Source organism: Carcharodon carcharias, chromosome 36, assembly GCF_017639515.1.
Source record: "Carcharodon carcharias isolate sCarCar2 chromosome 36, sCarCar2.pri, whole genome shotgun sequence".
NCBI classification, from domain to species: Eukaryota; Metazoa; Chordata; class Chondrichthyes; order Lamniformes; family Lamnidae; genus Carcharodon; species Carcharodon carcharias.
Genome location: NC_054502.1, coordinates 6,533,891 through 6,547,973, shown reverse-complemented (window position 1 = coordinate 6,547,973; position 14,083 = coordinate 6,533,891). Strand labels below are relative to the sequence as shown.

The following is a 14,083-nucleotide window of genomic DNA, read 5'->3' as shown; positions in this document are numbered from 1 at the left end:
GTATTCACGGGTGTGCACTCCAGCAGGGAGTCACTGTATTCACGGGTGTGCACTCCAGCAGGGAGTCACTGTATTCACGGGTGTGCACTCCAGCAGGGAGTCACTGGATAACAGCTGAGCAGGAGCCACTACTGGTTTTCACCCTTCCCAACACAAGATTGCAGCCAGTACTTCCCATACAGGCAAGAATCAAATCTAGGACCTACTGATCTTACATTTAAAGCCCATTTTGTTAAAAATCATCAGAGCCATAACTGAACTTTGAAATGCGGACAATATGCATGACAACATCATATGGTAGAAATTGCAGGGCAGAATGGAGTGGGTTAGCTCATCAGGTCTGTCCTGGTGCAGGCTGTTCAACCTGGCATTTGGTACATCAATCCCATGCTTTCAAATACTGACTCAGTTCACTTTTGACAAAGCTAATGATATTATTATTTGTTAAATCAAAAGACAATGCATTAACACTGGGATGGAGAAAACTTGATTCTCTTTCTCTTTCTCTCAGTTGCCTGTACTGCTAATACCGTTCCTTTCCTTTCCAGTGGACATCAAAGTCCTGCAGAGTGCTTTGGCAGCAATTCGTCATGCTCGTTGGTTTGAGGAGAACTCCTCTCAGTCCACGTAAGTCAGCATGTTTACACCGCAAGGGAAAGCCTGTCCTATGAAGGTTGTGCTAACTGCCACATCCAGTCGTCAAAGGTGGTGGACAATCAAACAACTCAGTGGAGGAGGAGGCTCCGCAAATATCCTCATCCTCAATGATGGGGGTGCCCAACACATCAGTGCAAAAGATGAGGCTTGAAGCATTTGTAACAGACTTAGCCAGAAGTGCCGAGTGGATGATCCATCTCAGCCTCCAGAGGTCCCCAGCATCACAGATGCCAGTCTTCAGCCAATTTGATTTACTCCACTTGATATCAAGAAACGGCTGAAGGCACTGACTACTGCAAAGGTTACGGGCCCTGAAAATATTCCAGCAATAGTACTGAAGGCTTGTGCTTCAGAACTTGCTGCATCCTTAGCCAAGCTGTTCCAGTACAGCTACAACACTGGCATCTACCTGGCAATGTAGAAAATTGTCCCGGTACGTCGTGTACACAAAAAGGTCAAATCCAACCCGGCCAATTACTGCCCCATCTGTCTACCTCAATCGTCAGTAAAGTAATGGAAGGGGTCATCAGCAGTGCTATCAAGTGGCACTTGCTTAGCAATAACCTGCTCACTGATACTCAGTTTGGGTTCCGCCAGGGCCACTCAGCTCCTGACCTCATTACAGCCTTGGTTCAAACATGGACAAAAGAGCTGAACTCTCGAGGTGAGGTGAGAGTGACTGCCCTTGACTTCAAGACAGCATTTGACCGAGTGTGGCATCCAGGAGCCCTAGCAAAACTGGGGTCAATGGGAATCGGGGGGTGGGGGACATTCTTTGCTGACTGGAGTCCTACACAGCACAAAGAAAAATGGTTGTGGTTGTTGGAGGTCAGTCATCTCAGCTCCAGGACATCACTGCAGGAGTTCCTCAGGGTAGTGTCCTGGGCCCAACCACCTTCAGCTGCTTCATCAATGACCTTCCTTCCAGCATAAGGTCAGAAGTGGGGATGTTCGCTGATGGTTGCACAATGTTCACCATTTGCAATTCCTCAGATACTGAAGCAGCCCATGTTCAAATGCAACAACAGAATAAAGCTCCCTCTACACTGTCCCCATCAAACACTCCCAGGACAGGTACAGCACGGGGTTAGATACAGAGTAAAGCTCCCTCTACACTATCCCCATCAAACACTCCCAGGACAGGTACAGCACAGGGTTAGATACAGAGTAAAGCTCCCTCTACACTGTCCCCATCAAACACTCCCAGGGCAGGTACAGCACGGGGTTAGATACAGAGTAAAGCTCCCTCTACACTGTCCCCATCAAACACTCCCAGGACAGGTACAGCACGGGGTTAGATACAGAGTAAAGCTCCCTCTACACTGTCCCCATCAAACACTCCCAGGACAGGTACAGCATGGGGTTAGATACAAGTTCTTCTCCCCATTGTATACCTGAATAGCCACTGCTATATTGCCAGCTTTTCTTATTTTCCCCCAGTTGTCAGTTGTAATTCTCCAGCTTCTTCCCTGCGTACCACTGGGTCATGCTGCCTGGAGCAGGAGTGCAGCTTTGATGGCAGGGCAGTACATTCTTATAGGAATGGCCACAGTGAATGAGTGTTTGATGTTTTGATTGGCTGTTTCTTGTTATTATAAGTTCCTGCTGAACCTTGAGAGCCCACCTATTTGGCAAACATCATCAGTAGCAGCTGACCTCTGTCATTGTATCATGAGATGTTTTTTCAGTAGCAGTAGATGTTATTGGGAGCAGTGAATTGTTTAAACTCAATGGGTTTGCACTTAAATCTAAAAACCAGTGAATACCAATTATCACTTGAGAGGGAAGATGTAATTCAATTCCAGATTTATGAAAGCACTCCCTTAGATGAATAACGTTTACGTTCAGTTGCAGTGATTTTTCACAGCTCATTTGTACATGAAATAAACCATGGACATCCAAGCTGTGGCATGTGGGCTATATCTGGGCTTGGGTCCATGAATCCAATGCAACACAGCTCCTCTTATTTTGCTCAGGTTGTACACAGGTTTATCCTGTTTTATTTTCCCACCACTGTTCTATCATTTGCTGGGTAAATCTTAAATCAGAAAGCAGGATTATAATAGTTTGAGATGTTTAAAGGTTAATGGGAATATTTGAACTTTAAACAATGGGGCCCCGAGCTCCATGATACACAATTAAATAGTTCTCAAAGGCAAAGGGCTCAGACACTGCTCAAATAACCACTTTCATATTTTCTCAGCGTTAAAGTGCTGATACGGCTGATGAAGGATTTGAGGTGTCGCTTCCCTGGATTCGAGCCTTTGACACCTTGGATCATCGACCTTCTGGTACGTGTATGATAACAGCAGCTCCAGTCACACGCACCTGTCTGGCTGTTGACAGTTCAGTGAGTTAATCCAGTGAGGCACTGAGCCAGTCAAACTGGGGTGATTGCAATTTAATTCTGTGCCTGTTCTGTGCTGAGTTACCTGATCGCAGCCAATCTAGGGCTACAGTTGGCCTCGATGCCCTTGGGTTAGGAAGGCGGAAATTGGCCAGCACTCCTCCCCTTGATTGCCTTCCCGTAAACCCTGCTGAAGATGCTGTGTGCGCGCTGGGTGAGGGTAAAGCCCGGCTTGATGAATAGCCTGTCAGCACCTCACTGTTCAGGCCCACATGGTGAGCCCTCAGAGAGGGGAGGGGACCAGGAAAGTGGGCGGAAAGAATATTGATTTGTCTTTTTTATATAAATAGTCACAATATTTTATCTCTAAAATGGGGTAATAAGATGACATGAAGTCTCTGCTCGTTCACCTATTCTGTTGTACCTGCCTCCATAGAAACACCATTTAACTCTCAGCAGTCTTTTCAAAAATAACCTGTCAGTACACTGGTGAAATAATGACTTTCTTCTGCAACATTTCACACAAATGGTTTTGTTGGGGCTTTTGTTTTCCCGGTGGATTGTAGGAGTGGAGAGTCATGCAGTGCATGGGAGAGGTTTCCAAATGGGAGGAGAAGCAAAAATGTTTTGTTTAAGGTTTATAGGTAGGGGAATGAGAAGTAAAATGGATTTCTTTCTCTTCCCCGCGCCCCCCCCCCCACCCCACCCAATCCCTTATGGGAGGTGCTGCATTGAGTCAGTACACTCCCATTGGTGGCTGTCAGCTCCCTGTACCTCCCCCCAAACATCCACAGCTTCCACCCACTTCTGACATTAGCTGGTGCACATATTCAAGCAGATTTGTTGGATCGTTTTCAGAAGGAATTCTGGCCGATTCTATTTATTTAAAAAATAAATGGAAGGAAAGCTCCCTCCTTGGCACTGGGCCTCTCAGGGCTTTTGTACAATCCAGGGAACTCGGCACACTGCACTTCATTCAGCCTGCCAAATTTATGCTCTCCAACTGGAGCTGTCCACTCTAATCCACTTCCCTCTCCCTTCCATTTGTATACTTTTCAAATAGCTATCCCATTCTCGTTTAATTGATGTTGCAGCCTCTTGCCTCAAGAGCCATTTGTGCTATATAACCTGCTGGGGAAAGAATACTTATAATTTTCCCTTCATTCTCCTCATGATGGTTCTGAATCCATCTCTCTTTAAAAGCAATTTGCAATCTTTGATTATTTACAAGATTTCATTACTTTGAAAAGTTTCACTAGGTTCCTCCTCCTCCTCTATTGTATATTCCAGTGAAAAACCTCCTGCAATACCATAACCCCATTCCTGGTACCATTCTAATGAATCTATGCTGTACCTCTCACTATAATGCCCAGGTGTTCATGTAGTGGTACAGATATTGCTGTAAAGAGAGACATGTTATTGAAGCTTTTCATTGTGCATTCATCAGGACTATTGCAAGACTACCAAATTTCATTTGGTATCACAACAGGCTTCCATAACGTGTCTGTGTTCAGCAATATTCCCAAGTTCTGTACTGCCAAGTGACTGTAGCATACATTCTTTGGCCTAGCTAATGTCTGTGCAAGTTCATTGTCACCCCCCTTGCTAATGCATTCAACCTAAAAAATGCAGGTTACAATTTGTCTTTCTAAGACTTTTTTTTAACTGCTATCCATATTTAAAGTTTTCTATATCTGCATCCCTGCACCTTTGTAGTTAGACTGTACTAACGGGTAAACCCTCTTCCCCCAAAGTGCGTTATTAAACATCGCTCTCTCTCGTTGAATTCCTTTCAATACTTTTTTTTTAGCTTTGTTTTTATAATGCTGCTGTGGAACGAATGCCTTGGGATGTTTCGCTGAGTTGAAGTTGCTATATAAATATTAGCTGTTGTTGAATAGCATTATCCATCCATCAGTACGATGGCATAATTCCAATTTCCTAAATATTTTGGAACTCTACATTGTCACTCTATTTTCTTCCCCAACCTCCTTTGGTATGCTGGGACACTGTTCTTTATCCTCTTCACTTTCCTGACTCAGTCCCATGTTGTGCGTTGCATTTACAAACTGATGTGAGGACTAGCTGTGTTATAAAGGGCTTGGCACTTTGATCGCTTGTTATTTGCGCTCACAATTTTCTCTGTGTGAACATGTGTTATATCAACTACACAGTATAAAAGCAGGCCATTCAGCCCAACAGGTCTTTCCCAGTGTTTATGCTGCACATTAACTTCCTCCAAATTTGTATATCCTTCTGTTACTTTCTCCCGCATGTGTTTATTCAGCTTGCCCTGAAATGCATCTACAGTCCACTATTCATCTCAGCCACTCCCTGTGGTACTGAGTTCCACATTCTCACCATTCTTTGGATAAAGAAGTTTCTCTTGAATTCCCTATTAGATTTATTAGTCATTGTCTAAAACTGATGGCCTCCCCTGTCAATTGGCGACATTTTCTCCGCTTCTGCCCTATCAAACCCTTGTTTGGTCAGTGTTTCCCTGTAGGGCTGGAGAGCCATGTTGTGGCATCCTTGGGGCTTGAGAGGGAGCAGAGGCTAGCTGTTCATCCCCTTGTGCTGAAAGAGAAGTGAGAAAGGTTTGTTACGAGAAATATTGTTGAGTGTTTCACCTGGAGTTAACTCTCCCCTTGAATTGTCGTGCAGGGCCACTCTGCTGTAATGAACAACCCATCCAGACAGCCGCTGGCACTCAATGTTGGCTTCAGGTATGTACGTGGATTGTGGGGGCAAGGGCGCGGTGATAATCCCCGTGTACGGAGTCCTGTGCAATGAATGATGCTGGAATAAAATTCTTGGAAACTCATGGGGTAAAATACTTGGTGAAAGGTGGCTGGAGTGCTGAAGGATTGAAGTTGGTGAGGATGGTGGTAGAGAGTGTGGCTGAATAATTTGGAGGGGGAATGAGATCTCGAGGGCACTGGCTAAAATTGGTCAGAATCTGACGGGTCTGTAAGAACTTACTGGTTGAGGCAGGATTATCTCGGTGTGGGGAAAAATTTGGGCAAGTACTTGATGCTTGGGTTTGTTTACAGACGTTGCCTACAGCTCCTTGCAGCGGGCTTGTTCCTGCCTGGATCGGTCGGAATTACAGATCCCTGTGAAAGTGGAAACTTCCGAGTGCATACCGTGATGACGCTTGAGCAGCAGGTAAGGATCTCCCTTTGACCTGAGGGTACTGACTCCGGGTGTATATTTCCCAGCTTTTGGGCCAGTTAAATTTTGAAATGACCCATAGCCTGGTGGATTGAAGTTGGGCCAGTGTTCCATATGGCTGAACGTTCTGCTGACACTCACTTGTCAGGATCACCCGTGAAAATTAGCTTTCGAACGAATACACCACCTGCAGCACCATGTCCCAGCCAGGGCTCAATATCCCCAAAGATTCCATCAGTGGTGAGAAAGATGTAAAAAGCCACTGCGACATTTCGAGGCCTTCATACTCAAGAGAGGGAACTGTCTCCAGCAAGCCTGCCAAGATCACACATTCTTCAAAAAGAAACAAAGTCCATTAGGCCCAACACTTACAAATATGCTTCTTCTAACCATTTCTGACTAGTGTGTGGGAGAAATTTCCTCCCTACCCTGCCCCACCCAATAGAAAATTACAGCACGGAACCTGTGGGTGCACCTACACCACATGGACGGCCGTGGTTCAAGAAGGCAACTCACCGCCACCTTCAAAAGGGGCAACTAGGGATCGGCAGTAAAGGCTGGCCTGGCCAGCCAAGCCCTCATCCCCCAAATGAATTTTGAAAAAGGCCTCTTGTGCCTGTGCGTCTTGTTTTGCCCCCCCCCCCCCCCCCCATGCCCCCACTTTTTGTGCATTACCCTGCAAGTTCCTCATCCTCAAATATCTGTCCAGTTCCCTTTTTAAAATTATTTATGGAATCAACCTCCATTTGCAGATTGCGTGTTCCAGATCCTGACAACAGTCTCCTCATTTCCTCACTAACCTCTTGCCAACAATTCTAAATCTGTGTCCTCTGGTTATTGATCGACTTGGTGGAGAGAATAGTTCTTTTTCTTATCTGCTCTATCGAAACCTCTTATCAACTTACCTACCACTGTTGGGCCACTTCTTTTCCAAGGAGAACAGTCTTAACTTTTCCAACCCTCTCCTTGTAACTGAAGGCCCCCATCCCTGGTCGATTCCTGGTAAACTTACTCTGTACCCTATCTAAAGCCATCTTCCCTGTAGCCTGGTGCCCAGAATTCTCCACAATATTCTAGCTGAGGCAGAAACCAGTGGTTTATAAAGTTCCAACGTGATCTCTTTGCTTTTATATGTTATGCCTCTATTTATAAACCCAAATGTTTTCTTCTCCACCTTATCAACTTACCCTGCCACCTTTAAGGATTTGTGTAATTGGATACCGAGGCCTCTCTACTCCTAACATGCTCATTTTCTGGATAATACGTGCCCTTTGACCTTTGAATCAACTTTACTCGTGCACCCAAGGTGTTGGCCTTGGCCAAGTGAAAATGGAGGTTGATTAAGGGGAACTGGACAGATATTTGAGGATGAGGAACTTGCAGGGTTATGCACAAAAAGTGGGGACAAAGCAAGATGCATGGGCACAACAAGCCAAATCACTCACCACTGAACCAAAAGGTCATAGGTTCAGGCCCCACTGCAGGAGCCTGAGCACTAAACAGGTTGACACTTGGGTGCAGTACTAAGGAAGTACTGCACTGTCAGAGGTGCCATTTTTCAAATGAGATGTCAAACCAAGACCCTGTCTGTTTATTTATCTCATTGCTGTTTGTGGGACCTTGCTGTGTGCAAACAGTGACCACATTTCAAGCAGCACTTTGGCATGTTCTGAGGGCCCAGAAATGTTATATAAATGCAGGTTCTTTTGTTTTCTGTTTTCCTTATGACTGATTTGAGTGCACTGAAAGTCTTGTATCCTTGTTCTAGGACATGGTATGTTTCACGGCACAGACCTTGGTCCGCATTCTCTCACATGGAGGGTACAGGAAAATCCTGGGATTAGAAGGAGATGCCAGCAGTAAGTGATCCACAGTGCTATCTTGCATCATTCCCTCCCATTGCTCGCCCAAGCGCGCGCGCGCACATATACACGCACGCGCGCGCGCACATATACACGCACGCGCGCACATATACACGCACGCGCGCGCGCACACGCAGTTTGCTAATAATCTGATGCATTTCTCAAAAAACCTCTGCCATTTGATAAATTAGAGTAATTGACTGCTTAAGCAAAAGCAACTCCTGCTGTGGTAATGACAGAAGATGCCAGCTTTGAAACCCATTCTTATGTTATCTCAGCAGGGGAAGTAATAACTAACCTTGTACCCTTAGTTAGGGAGGTGGGAAATCAGCAGGGCTTCCTGCTCCTGATCATTGTCTAGTGACTCATGTTCAAAGTGCCATGTGTGTGGACATCAAGTGAAGAAGGGTCTGGGCTGGTTTGTGACATCCTCATGCTCAGTTGAACCTGTACTTGCTATGGATGGTCACTTGGTACCAGAGCAAGATGGAGTACATACAAACCACAAAAGTCTTCAGGGAAGAAGGAGAGAAAATCTGTTATGCGTCATCTTAGCATTTTCTCCCCAGTCTCAAACCTCAGCAGTTGTGATCCAGATTTAATTCCTTTCTAATTTACTTCCGTAACAAGTCTTTGTTTTAACCATGGAGCAGTAGGGGTGCTTTAATGAGTTGTTGTTATGTTGTGAACATTCAACACATATCAGGCAGGCCCAATCTTGGTGGACCTTCTAATTTATAGCAAAAATATGCACATATTTTGGATTTATGTAGATCTGAAGCACAAAGTTTATATCTGCCTCTTTCAGACACCAATGCTAGAGATTTAGTGCACTGCTTTATAGGTGCTGAAGCTTCAACTATTCAGCTTTGAATTAAAAAAATAATAAAATCTGACATCATTCAAGGAGCTGGTGCGCAGATTCCTCTCCTCAAGTGCCTCTATAGTATTGTACTTTTCCCAAATGGCCAACCTTTGTAGAGACCTGTGGGCAGTGAGTGTCACACTCAGCTGTCCAAGTGGACCTTGGAGACGAGGGACTAGGCAAAGTCTACCTGGAAACCCAAGTTATTGATCAGTAATTCTGGAGCAGGAGTCCTGGCGCTGAGGCTGATTGTCAGGTTAACTCTGCCGGACACCTCCAGGGTCATGTGGAGCTCATTTGCACAAAGCCCAGGGTTGTACATGTTCTTACAAACTTGCAGACAAAGGTGTCAGGAAATAGTGAACCAGCAGCGCAGCTGATCCCGGCTATGATGGGGATGAACACTGAGGTTAGACTAGAACAGACTAGGAGGGTGAGAAACTCCTCATGGAGGTGTGGTAAATACTAAGCAGCCCACACTGGAAAGCCAGCCCAGAGTATCATTTCAAAATCAATGGTGCTATCAGGACACGGAACATAAATTAATAACCAGTGCGTCCAAAACATCTTAGAGAAGTATCTCTGAGGCTGCTAAAGAGTTGAAAGAGCCTCTCAGGAGAGATAGAGGAGCCATGTCGAGGGCCTGAGGGGAGCTGCAGTCAGATGTTCAGCCGGGCTAATTGGAGCATTAGAGGTTGGAGCTGGGATAGTGTTACCTTGTACTGCTATTGCCAGCAGTGATTATGACCTTGACTGTCTCGTTTGGTGGTTTGGCTTTGACACTAGTACCACCACCCCCCCCACCGCATGGCTTGAGGATAGATCAGAGACACAGGACCCCTGAGGTGACGTGTCGAAACCCTGACTGCCTGCTCTGCTTGCCAGGTTTAGCTGTGGAAATGTCCACTTGGGACGGAGTGATAGTGACGCCTTCAGAGAAAGCCTACGAGAAGCCACCTGAAAAGAAGGAGGGTGAGGAGGAGGCTACAGAAGGAGCTGAGGAGGAGGAAGAAAACATGGAGACAACAGAGTGAAGGGCTCTGCTGGGACATTATTTAGTGGTATGTGCAATCTCACTGGTCTGCTTTGTGTTGTCCCCAAAATTCTTTAATGTGTTTTGTGCCATTTTGCTGAAAAATGTCTTCCATTCATCCTGTCAGACTGCCCCTTCCCCCAAACAACTGACAGACAGACCTGTACCCACCGAGATATGACCCTCACATTATGCAGCTCAATGTGCTCTCTGTGGGTACACCCCAAGCTGGGAACTATACTGTTTCCACCCCCCCACCCCCCCCCCCCCCCCCCCCCCCCCCCCCCCCCCCCCCCCCCCCCAGACAGTTGAAGTAAGTAATGCACCCACTATTAAAAGGTAATGAAATCCTTGTGACAACACTTTAAGCTGAAAGATGCTGAATGCCATTTTTTTGACGAAAGATATTAATGGTTAAAACCGCCACATTAACGTTCCGGTATTTGGATCAAAATGTGAAATGAGACTAGAAGGGGTGCTGTACCAGTTGATAAATTCAAAATGTTGCACTACTAACTGGCCACAGCAGCTGAGTTTAACTCATTCCTTTAAACATGGCAGGTCGAAGGCCCAGGGTATTTTAGTAGATTCATGAGATGATTGCTTTTCTGGTCACCTGCGGCCAGGTTTACGAGGTATCACAAGCCCTCGTATCTTAAGGCTGACACTACAGCGCAATACGGAGCGTGTGCTGCATGTGTCAGCGATGTTGTACTTCAGACAGTAACACTGTTGTACGAGGGGGAATTCTCCCAGGGCCCCAGACCAGTGTTTCTTCCTTTACCAATACCACCAAAGGCAAATTATTTGGCAGTTAAATCTCACCATTATTGGTGCTGTGTGGAGAAGCAGTGTCATACTTTGCCTGTGTAAGCCCCTGCACTTCAAAGTAAGTGTACCTGATGTACTTGTGAGTCACCCTAGAGCTCTTTTAAAGTGCTGCATGTGCATGCGGACTTTGTTTACTGTGCTGGCTGCATCCCTTGAGTTAAATCCGTTTCTATTGACGAATGACACAGCCATGATATCGTACTCTTGATTTCAGTCCTGCCCACCAACACGAACACAGACTTAAACTAACGTTTTTCTTTCCCCCCCTTTTTTTTTTTTGCTCCTTTTCCCCCTCTTTTTCAGGTCAATACCCTGTGACTGAGCAACATTCTGACACCAGCTACTTCAGCCTTGCCGCTGGACCAATCAACAGTCCTGACGCCCTGAACTATTTGTCGTGTTTTATTGTGTTTCCTTTTTGTAGTCGATTCGAGTTGCAATAAAGCTTTTTTTTTTGTTTATTTCCATTTTCTGGTCCATCGGTGAAATGTAATGCTGGATGATTTCTGTAATGGTTTTTCAGTTTTGAAAGGCAGGAGGATGTAAAGCATGGGGTGCTCTGTTGTTTCAAAGTCCTTTGCACGGTTTACTTGTGGTTATGCTGAGAATATCAGTAAGTGTACCAGCAATCACACATTTTTAAAAACTGTCTTTTTGTGGGTAGATAATTTCTTGTTCCAACTCCTGAACTTTGAAAGGTTGACCAGCTTAATGCTGCAGACCACCAAATATTCAGGAGTGAGTTACAGACCGGAATCTCATCGAGGGGTTCGGGGTGGTTTATATATAGAATAACAGATACTTGGGAGTGAGTTACAGACTGGAATCTAATCGAGGGGTTCGGGGTGGTTTATATATAGAATAACAGATACCCGGGAGTGAGTTACAGACTGGAATCTAATCGAGGGGTTCGGGGTGGTTTATATATAGAATAACAGATACCCGGGAGTGAGTTACAGACTGGAATCTAATCGAGGGGTTCAGGGTGGTTTATATATAGAATAACGGATACCCGGGAGTGAGGTACAGACTGGAATCTAATCGAGTGGTAAAGTTTTTTAGCTGCAGGTTTTTGCTCTGGTTCCCAGTATTACTTGATGATGAGGAGTAATGGGTAATGCAAAGAAGCCTGGAAAGTAAAAGTTAAGCCCTAGAATTGCTCAACTCTGGAGTCGTACACTAAAGCAGTGTCTTCATGTAAAATTTTGCCAGTGTAATTATTTTCTTCTTGATGGTAAGTAGTGTTTTTATATGTTCATTAATAACGTTTGCTCACTCATTAGAGGGGGGGGAAACCTTTTCATTTTGTCCCAATTTCTTTCAACCAGCAGCCCCTAGTCCCTTGGCAGGGCTGCTGTGTGCTAGAGGGTGGCCTCTCCCTGACATAAAGACAGGATCGAGAGTGCCCATACAGCCTCTGGAACCCTGCTCTGCTATTCAATAAAGTGATGGCTGAATTTCTATTCCCATCCTTTCACCAAACCCCTTAATTCCCATAGATACGTTTTTGTATACTGTCTTGAATAAACTGATCAACTGAGCATCCACAGCTCTCTTGAAGTAGAGAATTGCAATGATTCGCAACGCTTTGAGTGAAGGAATTTCTCCTCATCTCATTCCTAAATGGTCGATTCTTTATCCTGAGACCATACCCCCCTCTCCCAGTTTTAGAACCCCCAACTAGAAGAAATAGCCTCTCACCTTTTTCATGGCCTGAAGGTTCCGGTCCGTGCTGGGTCACAGCTCCACGCCCATCAGCTGTACTTGACCTACTTGTCACGTTGGCCTCTGACATGAGGTATCAGCAAGCTGTTCAACCCTGGAAGGTATCATGCCCAGTTTCTGAAGGGTTGCACTTTTAAGCTGGGGGAGTGGGTTGGGATTGTCAGTGGAAAGCAGTACCTTGGCTGAAGTCAATTGTAAGTCAGCTAACTCGGCCCCCATAAAGGGGTTGAGGGTGCTTTTCTGGGTCCGTGTTAAACTAGGCAGTACCTTTTATCCATGCAATATCCGTGGTTAGTTCTGCAATCAAGGCTTCTCGTAGTTGTGCTGGGAGTGGTATTTATCCCGTGTTTCCCTCAGCATTATCATTTTAATGGAATATTAATTGCGAGTTATACAACTGGCCTCTGGGACTCTCTCCCCCTCCACCTTCACATCCAGCTTTCTGAATATTCCACTAACCATGTCTCTGGCCTTGACCCCTCTGGCTCTTTCACTTTCCCTCTCCTGCACAACACCCACTTGTTTCTGTCCGTCCTTAAAATACAACACTTTGAGATGTCTTTCTGTATGGCTGTATCTAAAACAAGCCGTCAAACCATTTAATCCTAAAGGTTTAGATGCACATTGACACCCTGTGGCTGATTTTTTTTTCACTGAAGTTTGATGGATATAAATGCAGTGTCAAAGAAGCTCTTTGACTTCGATTGTTTTGTTTATGATGCATTTTATCCGTCTCCCTTTAACCAATGCTGGATGAAAACCTAGCCTCAAGAAGCAGCAGGCCAGAGATGCAAGGAAACCTGAAGTCCAGTTCCTGTGTTCACTGGTCTCTTATCAGGACAAAGGGTTGGGAGACTACAGTTCGGCTTCATGTCCTTCATTTGGGTGTGGGGTTGGGAGGTGGGGTGGAAATAGTAGCAAGCGTAGACCTCTGAACAAGACAGAACCAGGCTTTACTGTGATTCCTAGCCTGGTCGAATAACCTGACCCCCGTCAAGGTCCAGGCAAAGGTTATCTGCCAGCTTTTGGTGACTACGGTATGTGTTAATAAAGGAGATGCTGCATCGCCAGCCAACAGCACTGGACCCTCTGTGACATTGGGTCACCAAGAAGCACAAGAGCAGCAACACTTGAGTCCCGTCTCCCTCCCCCCGACCCACAAGTTCTCCATCCTGACCCAGGACAACAAGCGCCACTCCGATCGTCGCCCGGTCAATGCCCTGCAAATATTTTGAAGCTATCGCCCACCAGTGCAGCAGTGGGTTCCTAGAAGGCAGCTCACCCACCACCTAAGCAAAGCCATAAATAAAGAACTCTTGCCAGCTTAACCCGCAGGCCGTGAGTGGGGGGGGGGGGGGGGGGGGGTAGTGTAAGTGCAATAAAATGTGATTGAGGTGTCTGGTACTGATCAGCACATGTGAACTTGGGGCCCAGTGAGAGCTGGGGGGAGTGGGGGATTCAGAATCGTAGGTAGGTATGGGGTTTAAAAGTAACATCCGAATGTTTACCCCCTCGCAGTGGGGAAAGCTAGAAATTCAGTTTGCAAGTATGTTACTGATGACTTTTTCCAAAATGAAACTCGGCTTTGG

At 45.7% G+C, this 14,083-nt stretch overlaps 1 protein-coding gene across 2 annotated transcripts in view; it reads left to right on the top strand.

The window, feature by feature from the left end:
- Positions 1–11,230, top strand: part of ilf2 (interleukin enhancer binding factor 2) — a 38,722-nt gene extending 27,492 nt beyond the window's left edge. For both annotated transcript variants that reach the window (XM_041179819.1, XM_041179820.1), the window contains 7 exons: positions 549–627; positions 2,861–2,948; positions 5,669–5,730; positions 6,058–6,172; positions 7,947–8,037; positions 9,791–9,966; positions 11,073–11,230. In XM_041179819.1, the coding sequence (XP_041035753.1) occupies positions 549–627; positions 2,861–2,948; positions 5,669–5,730; positions 6,058–6,172; positions 7,947–8,037; positions 9,791–9,939 (584 nt within the window). In that variant the 3' untranslated portion in view covers positions 9,940–9,966; positions 11,073–11,230. The remainder of the gene's footprint in view (positions 1–548; positions 628–2,860; positions 2,949–5,668; positions 5,731–6,057; positions 6,173–7,946; positions 8,038–9,790; positions 9,967–11,072) is intronic.
- The last annotated feature ends 2,853 nt before the right edge of the window (positions 11,231–14,083 follow it).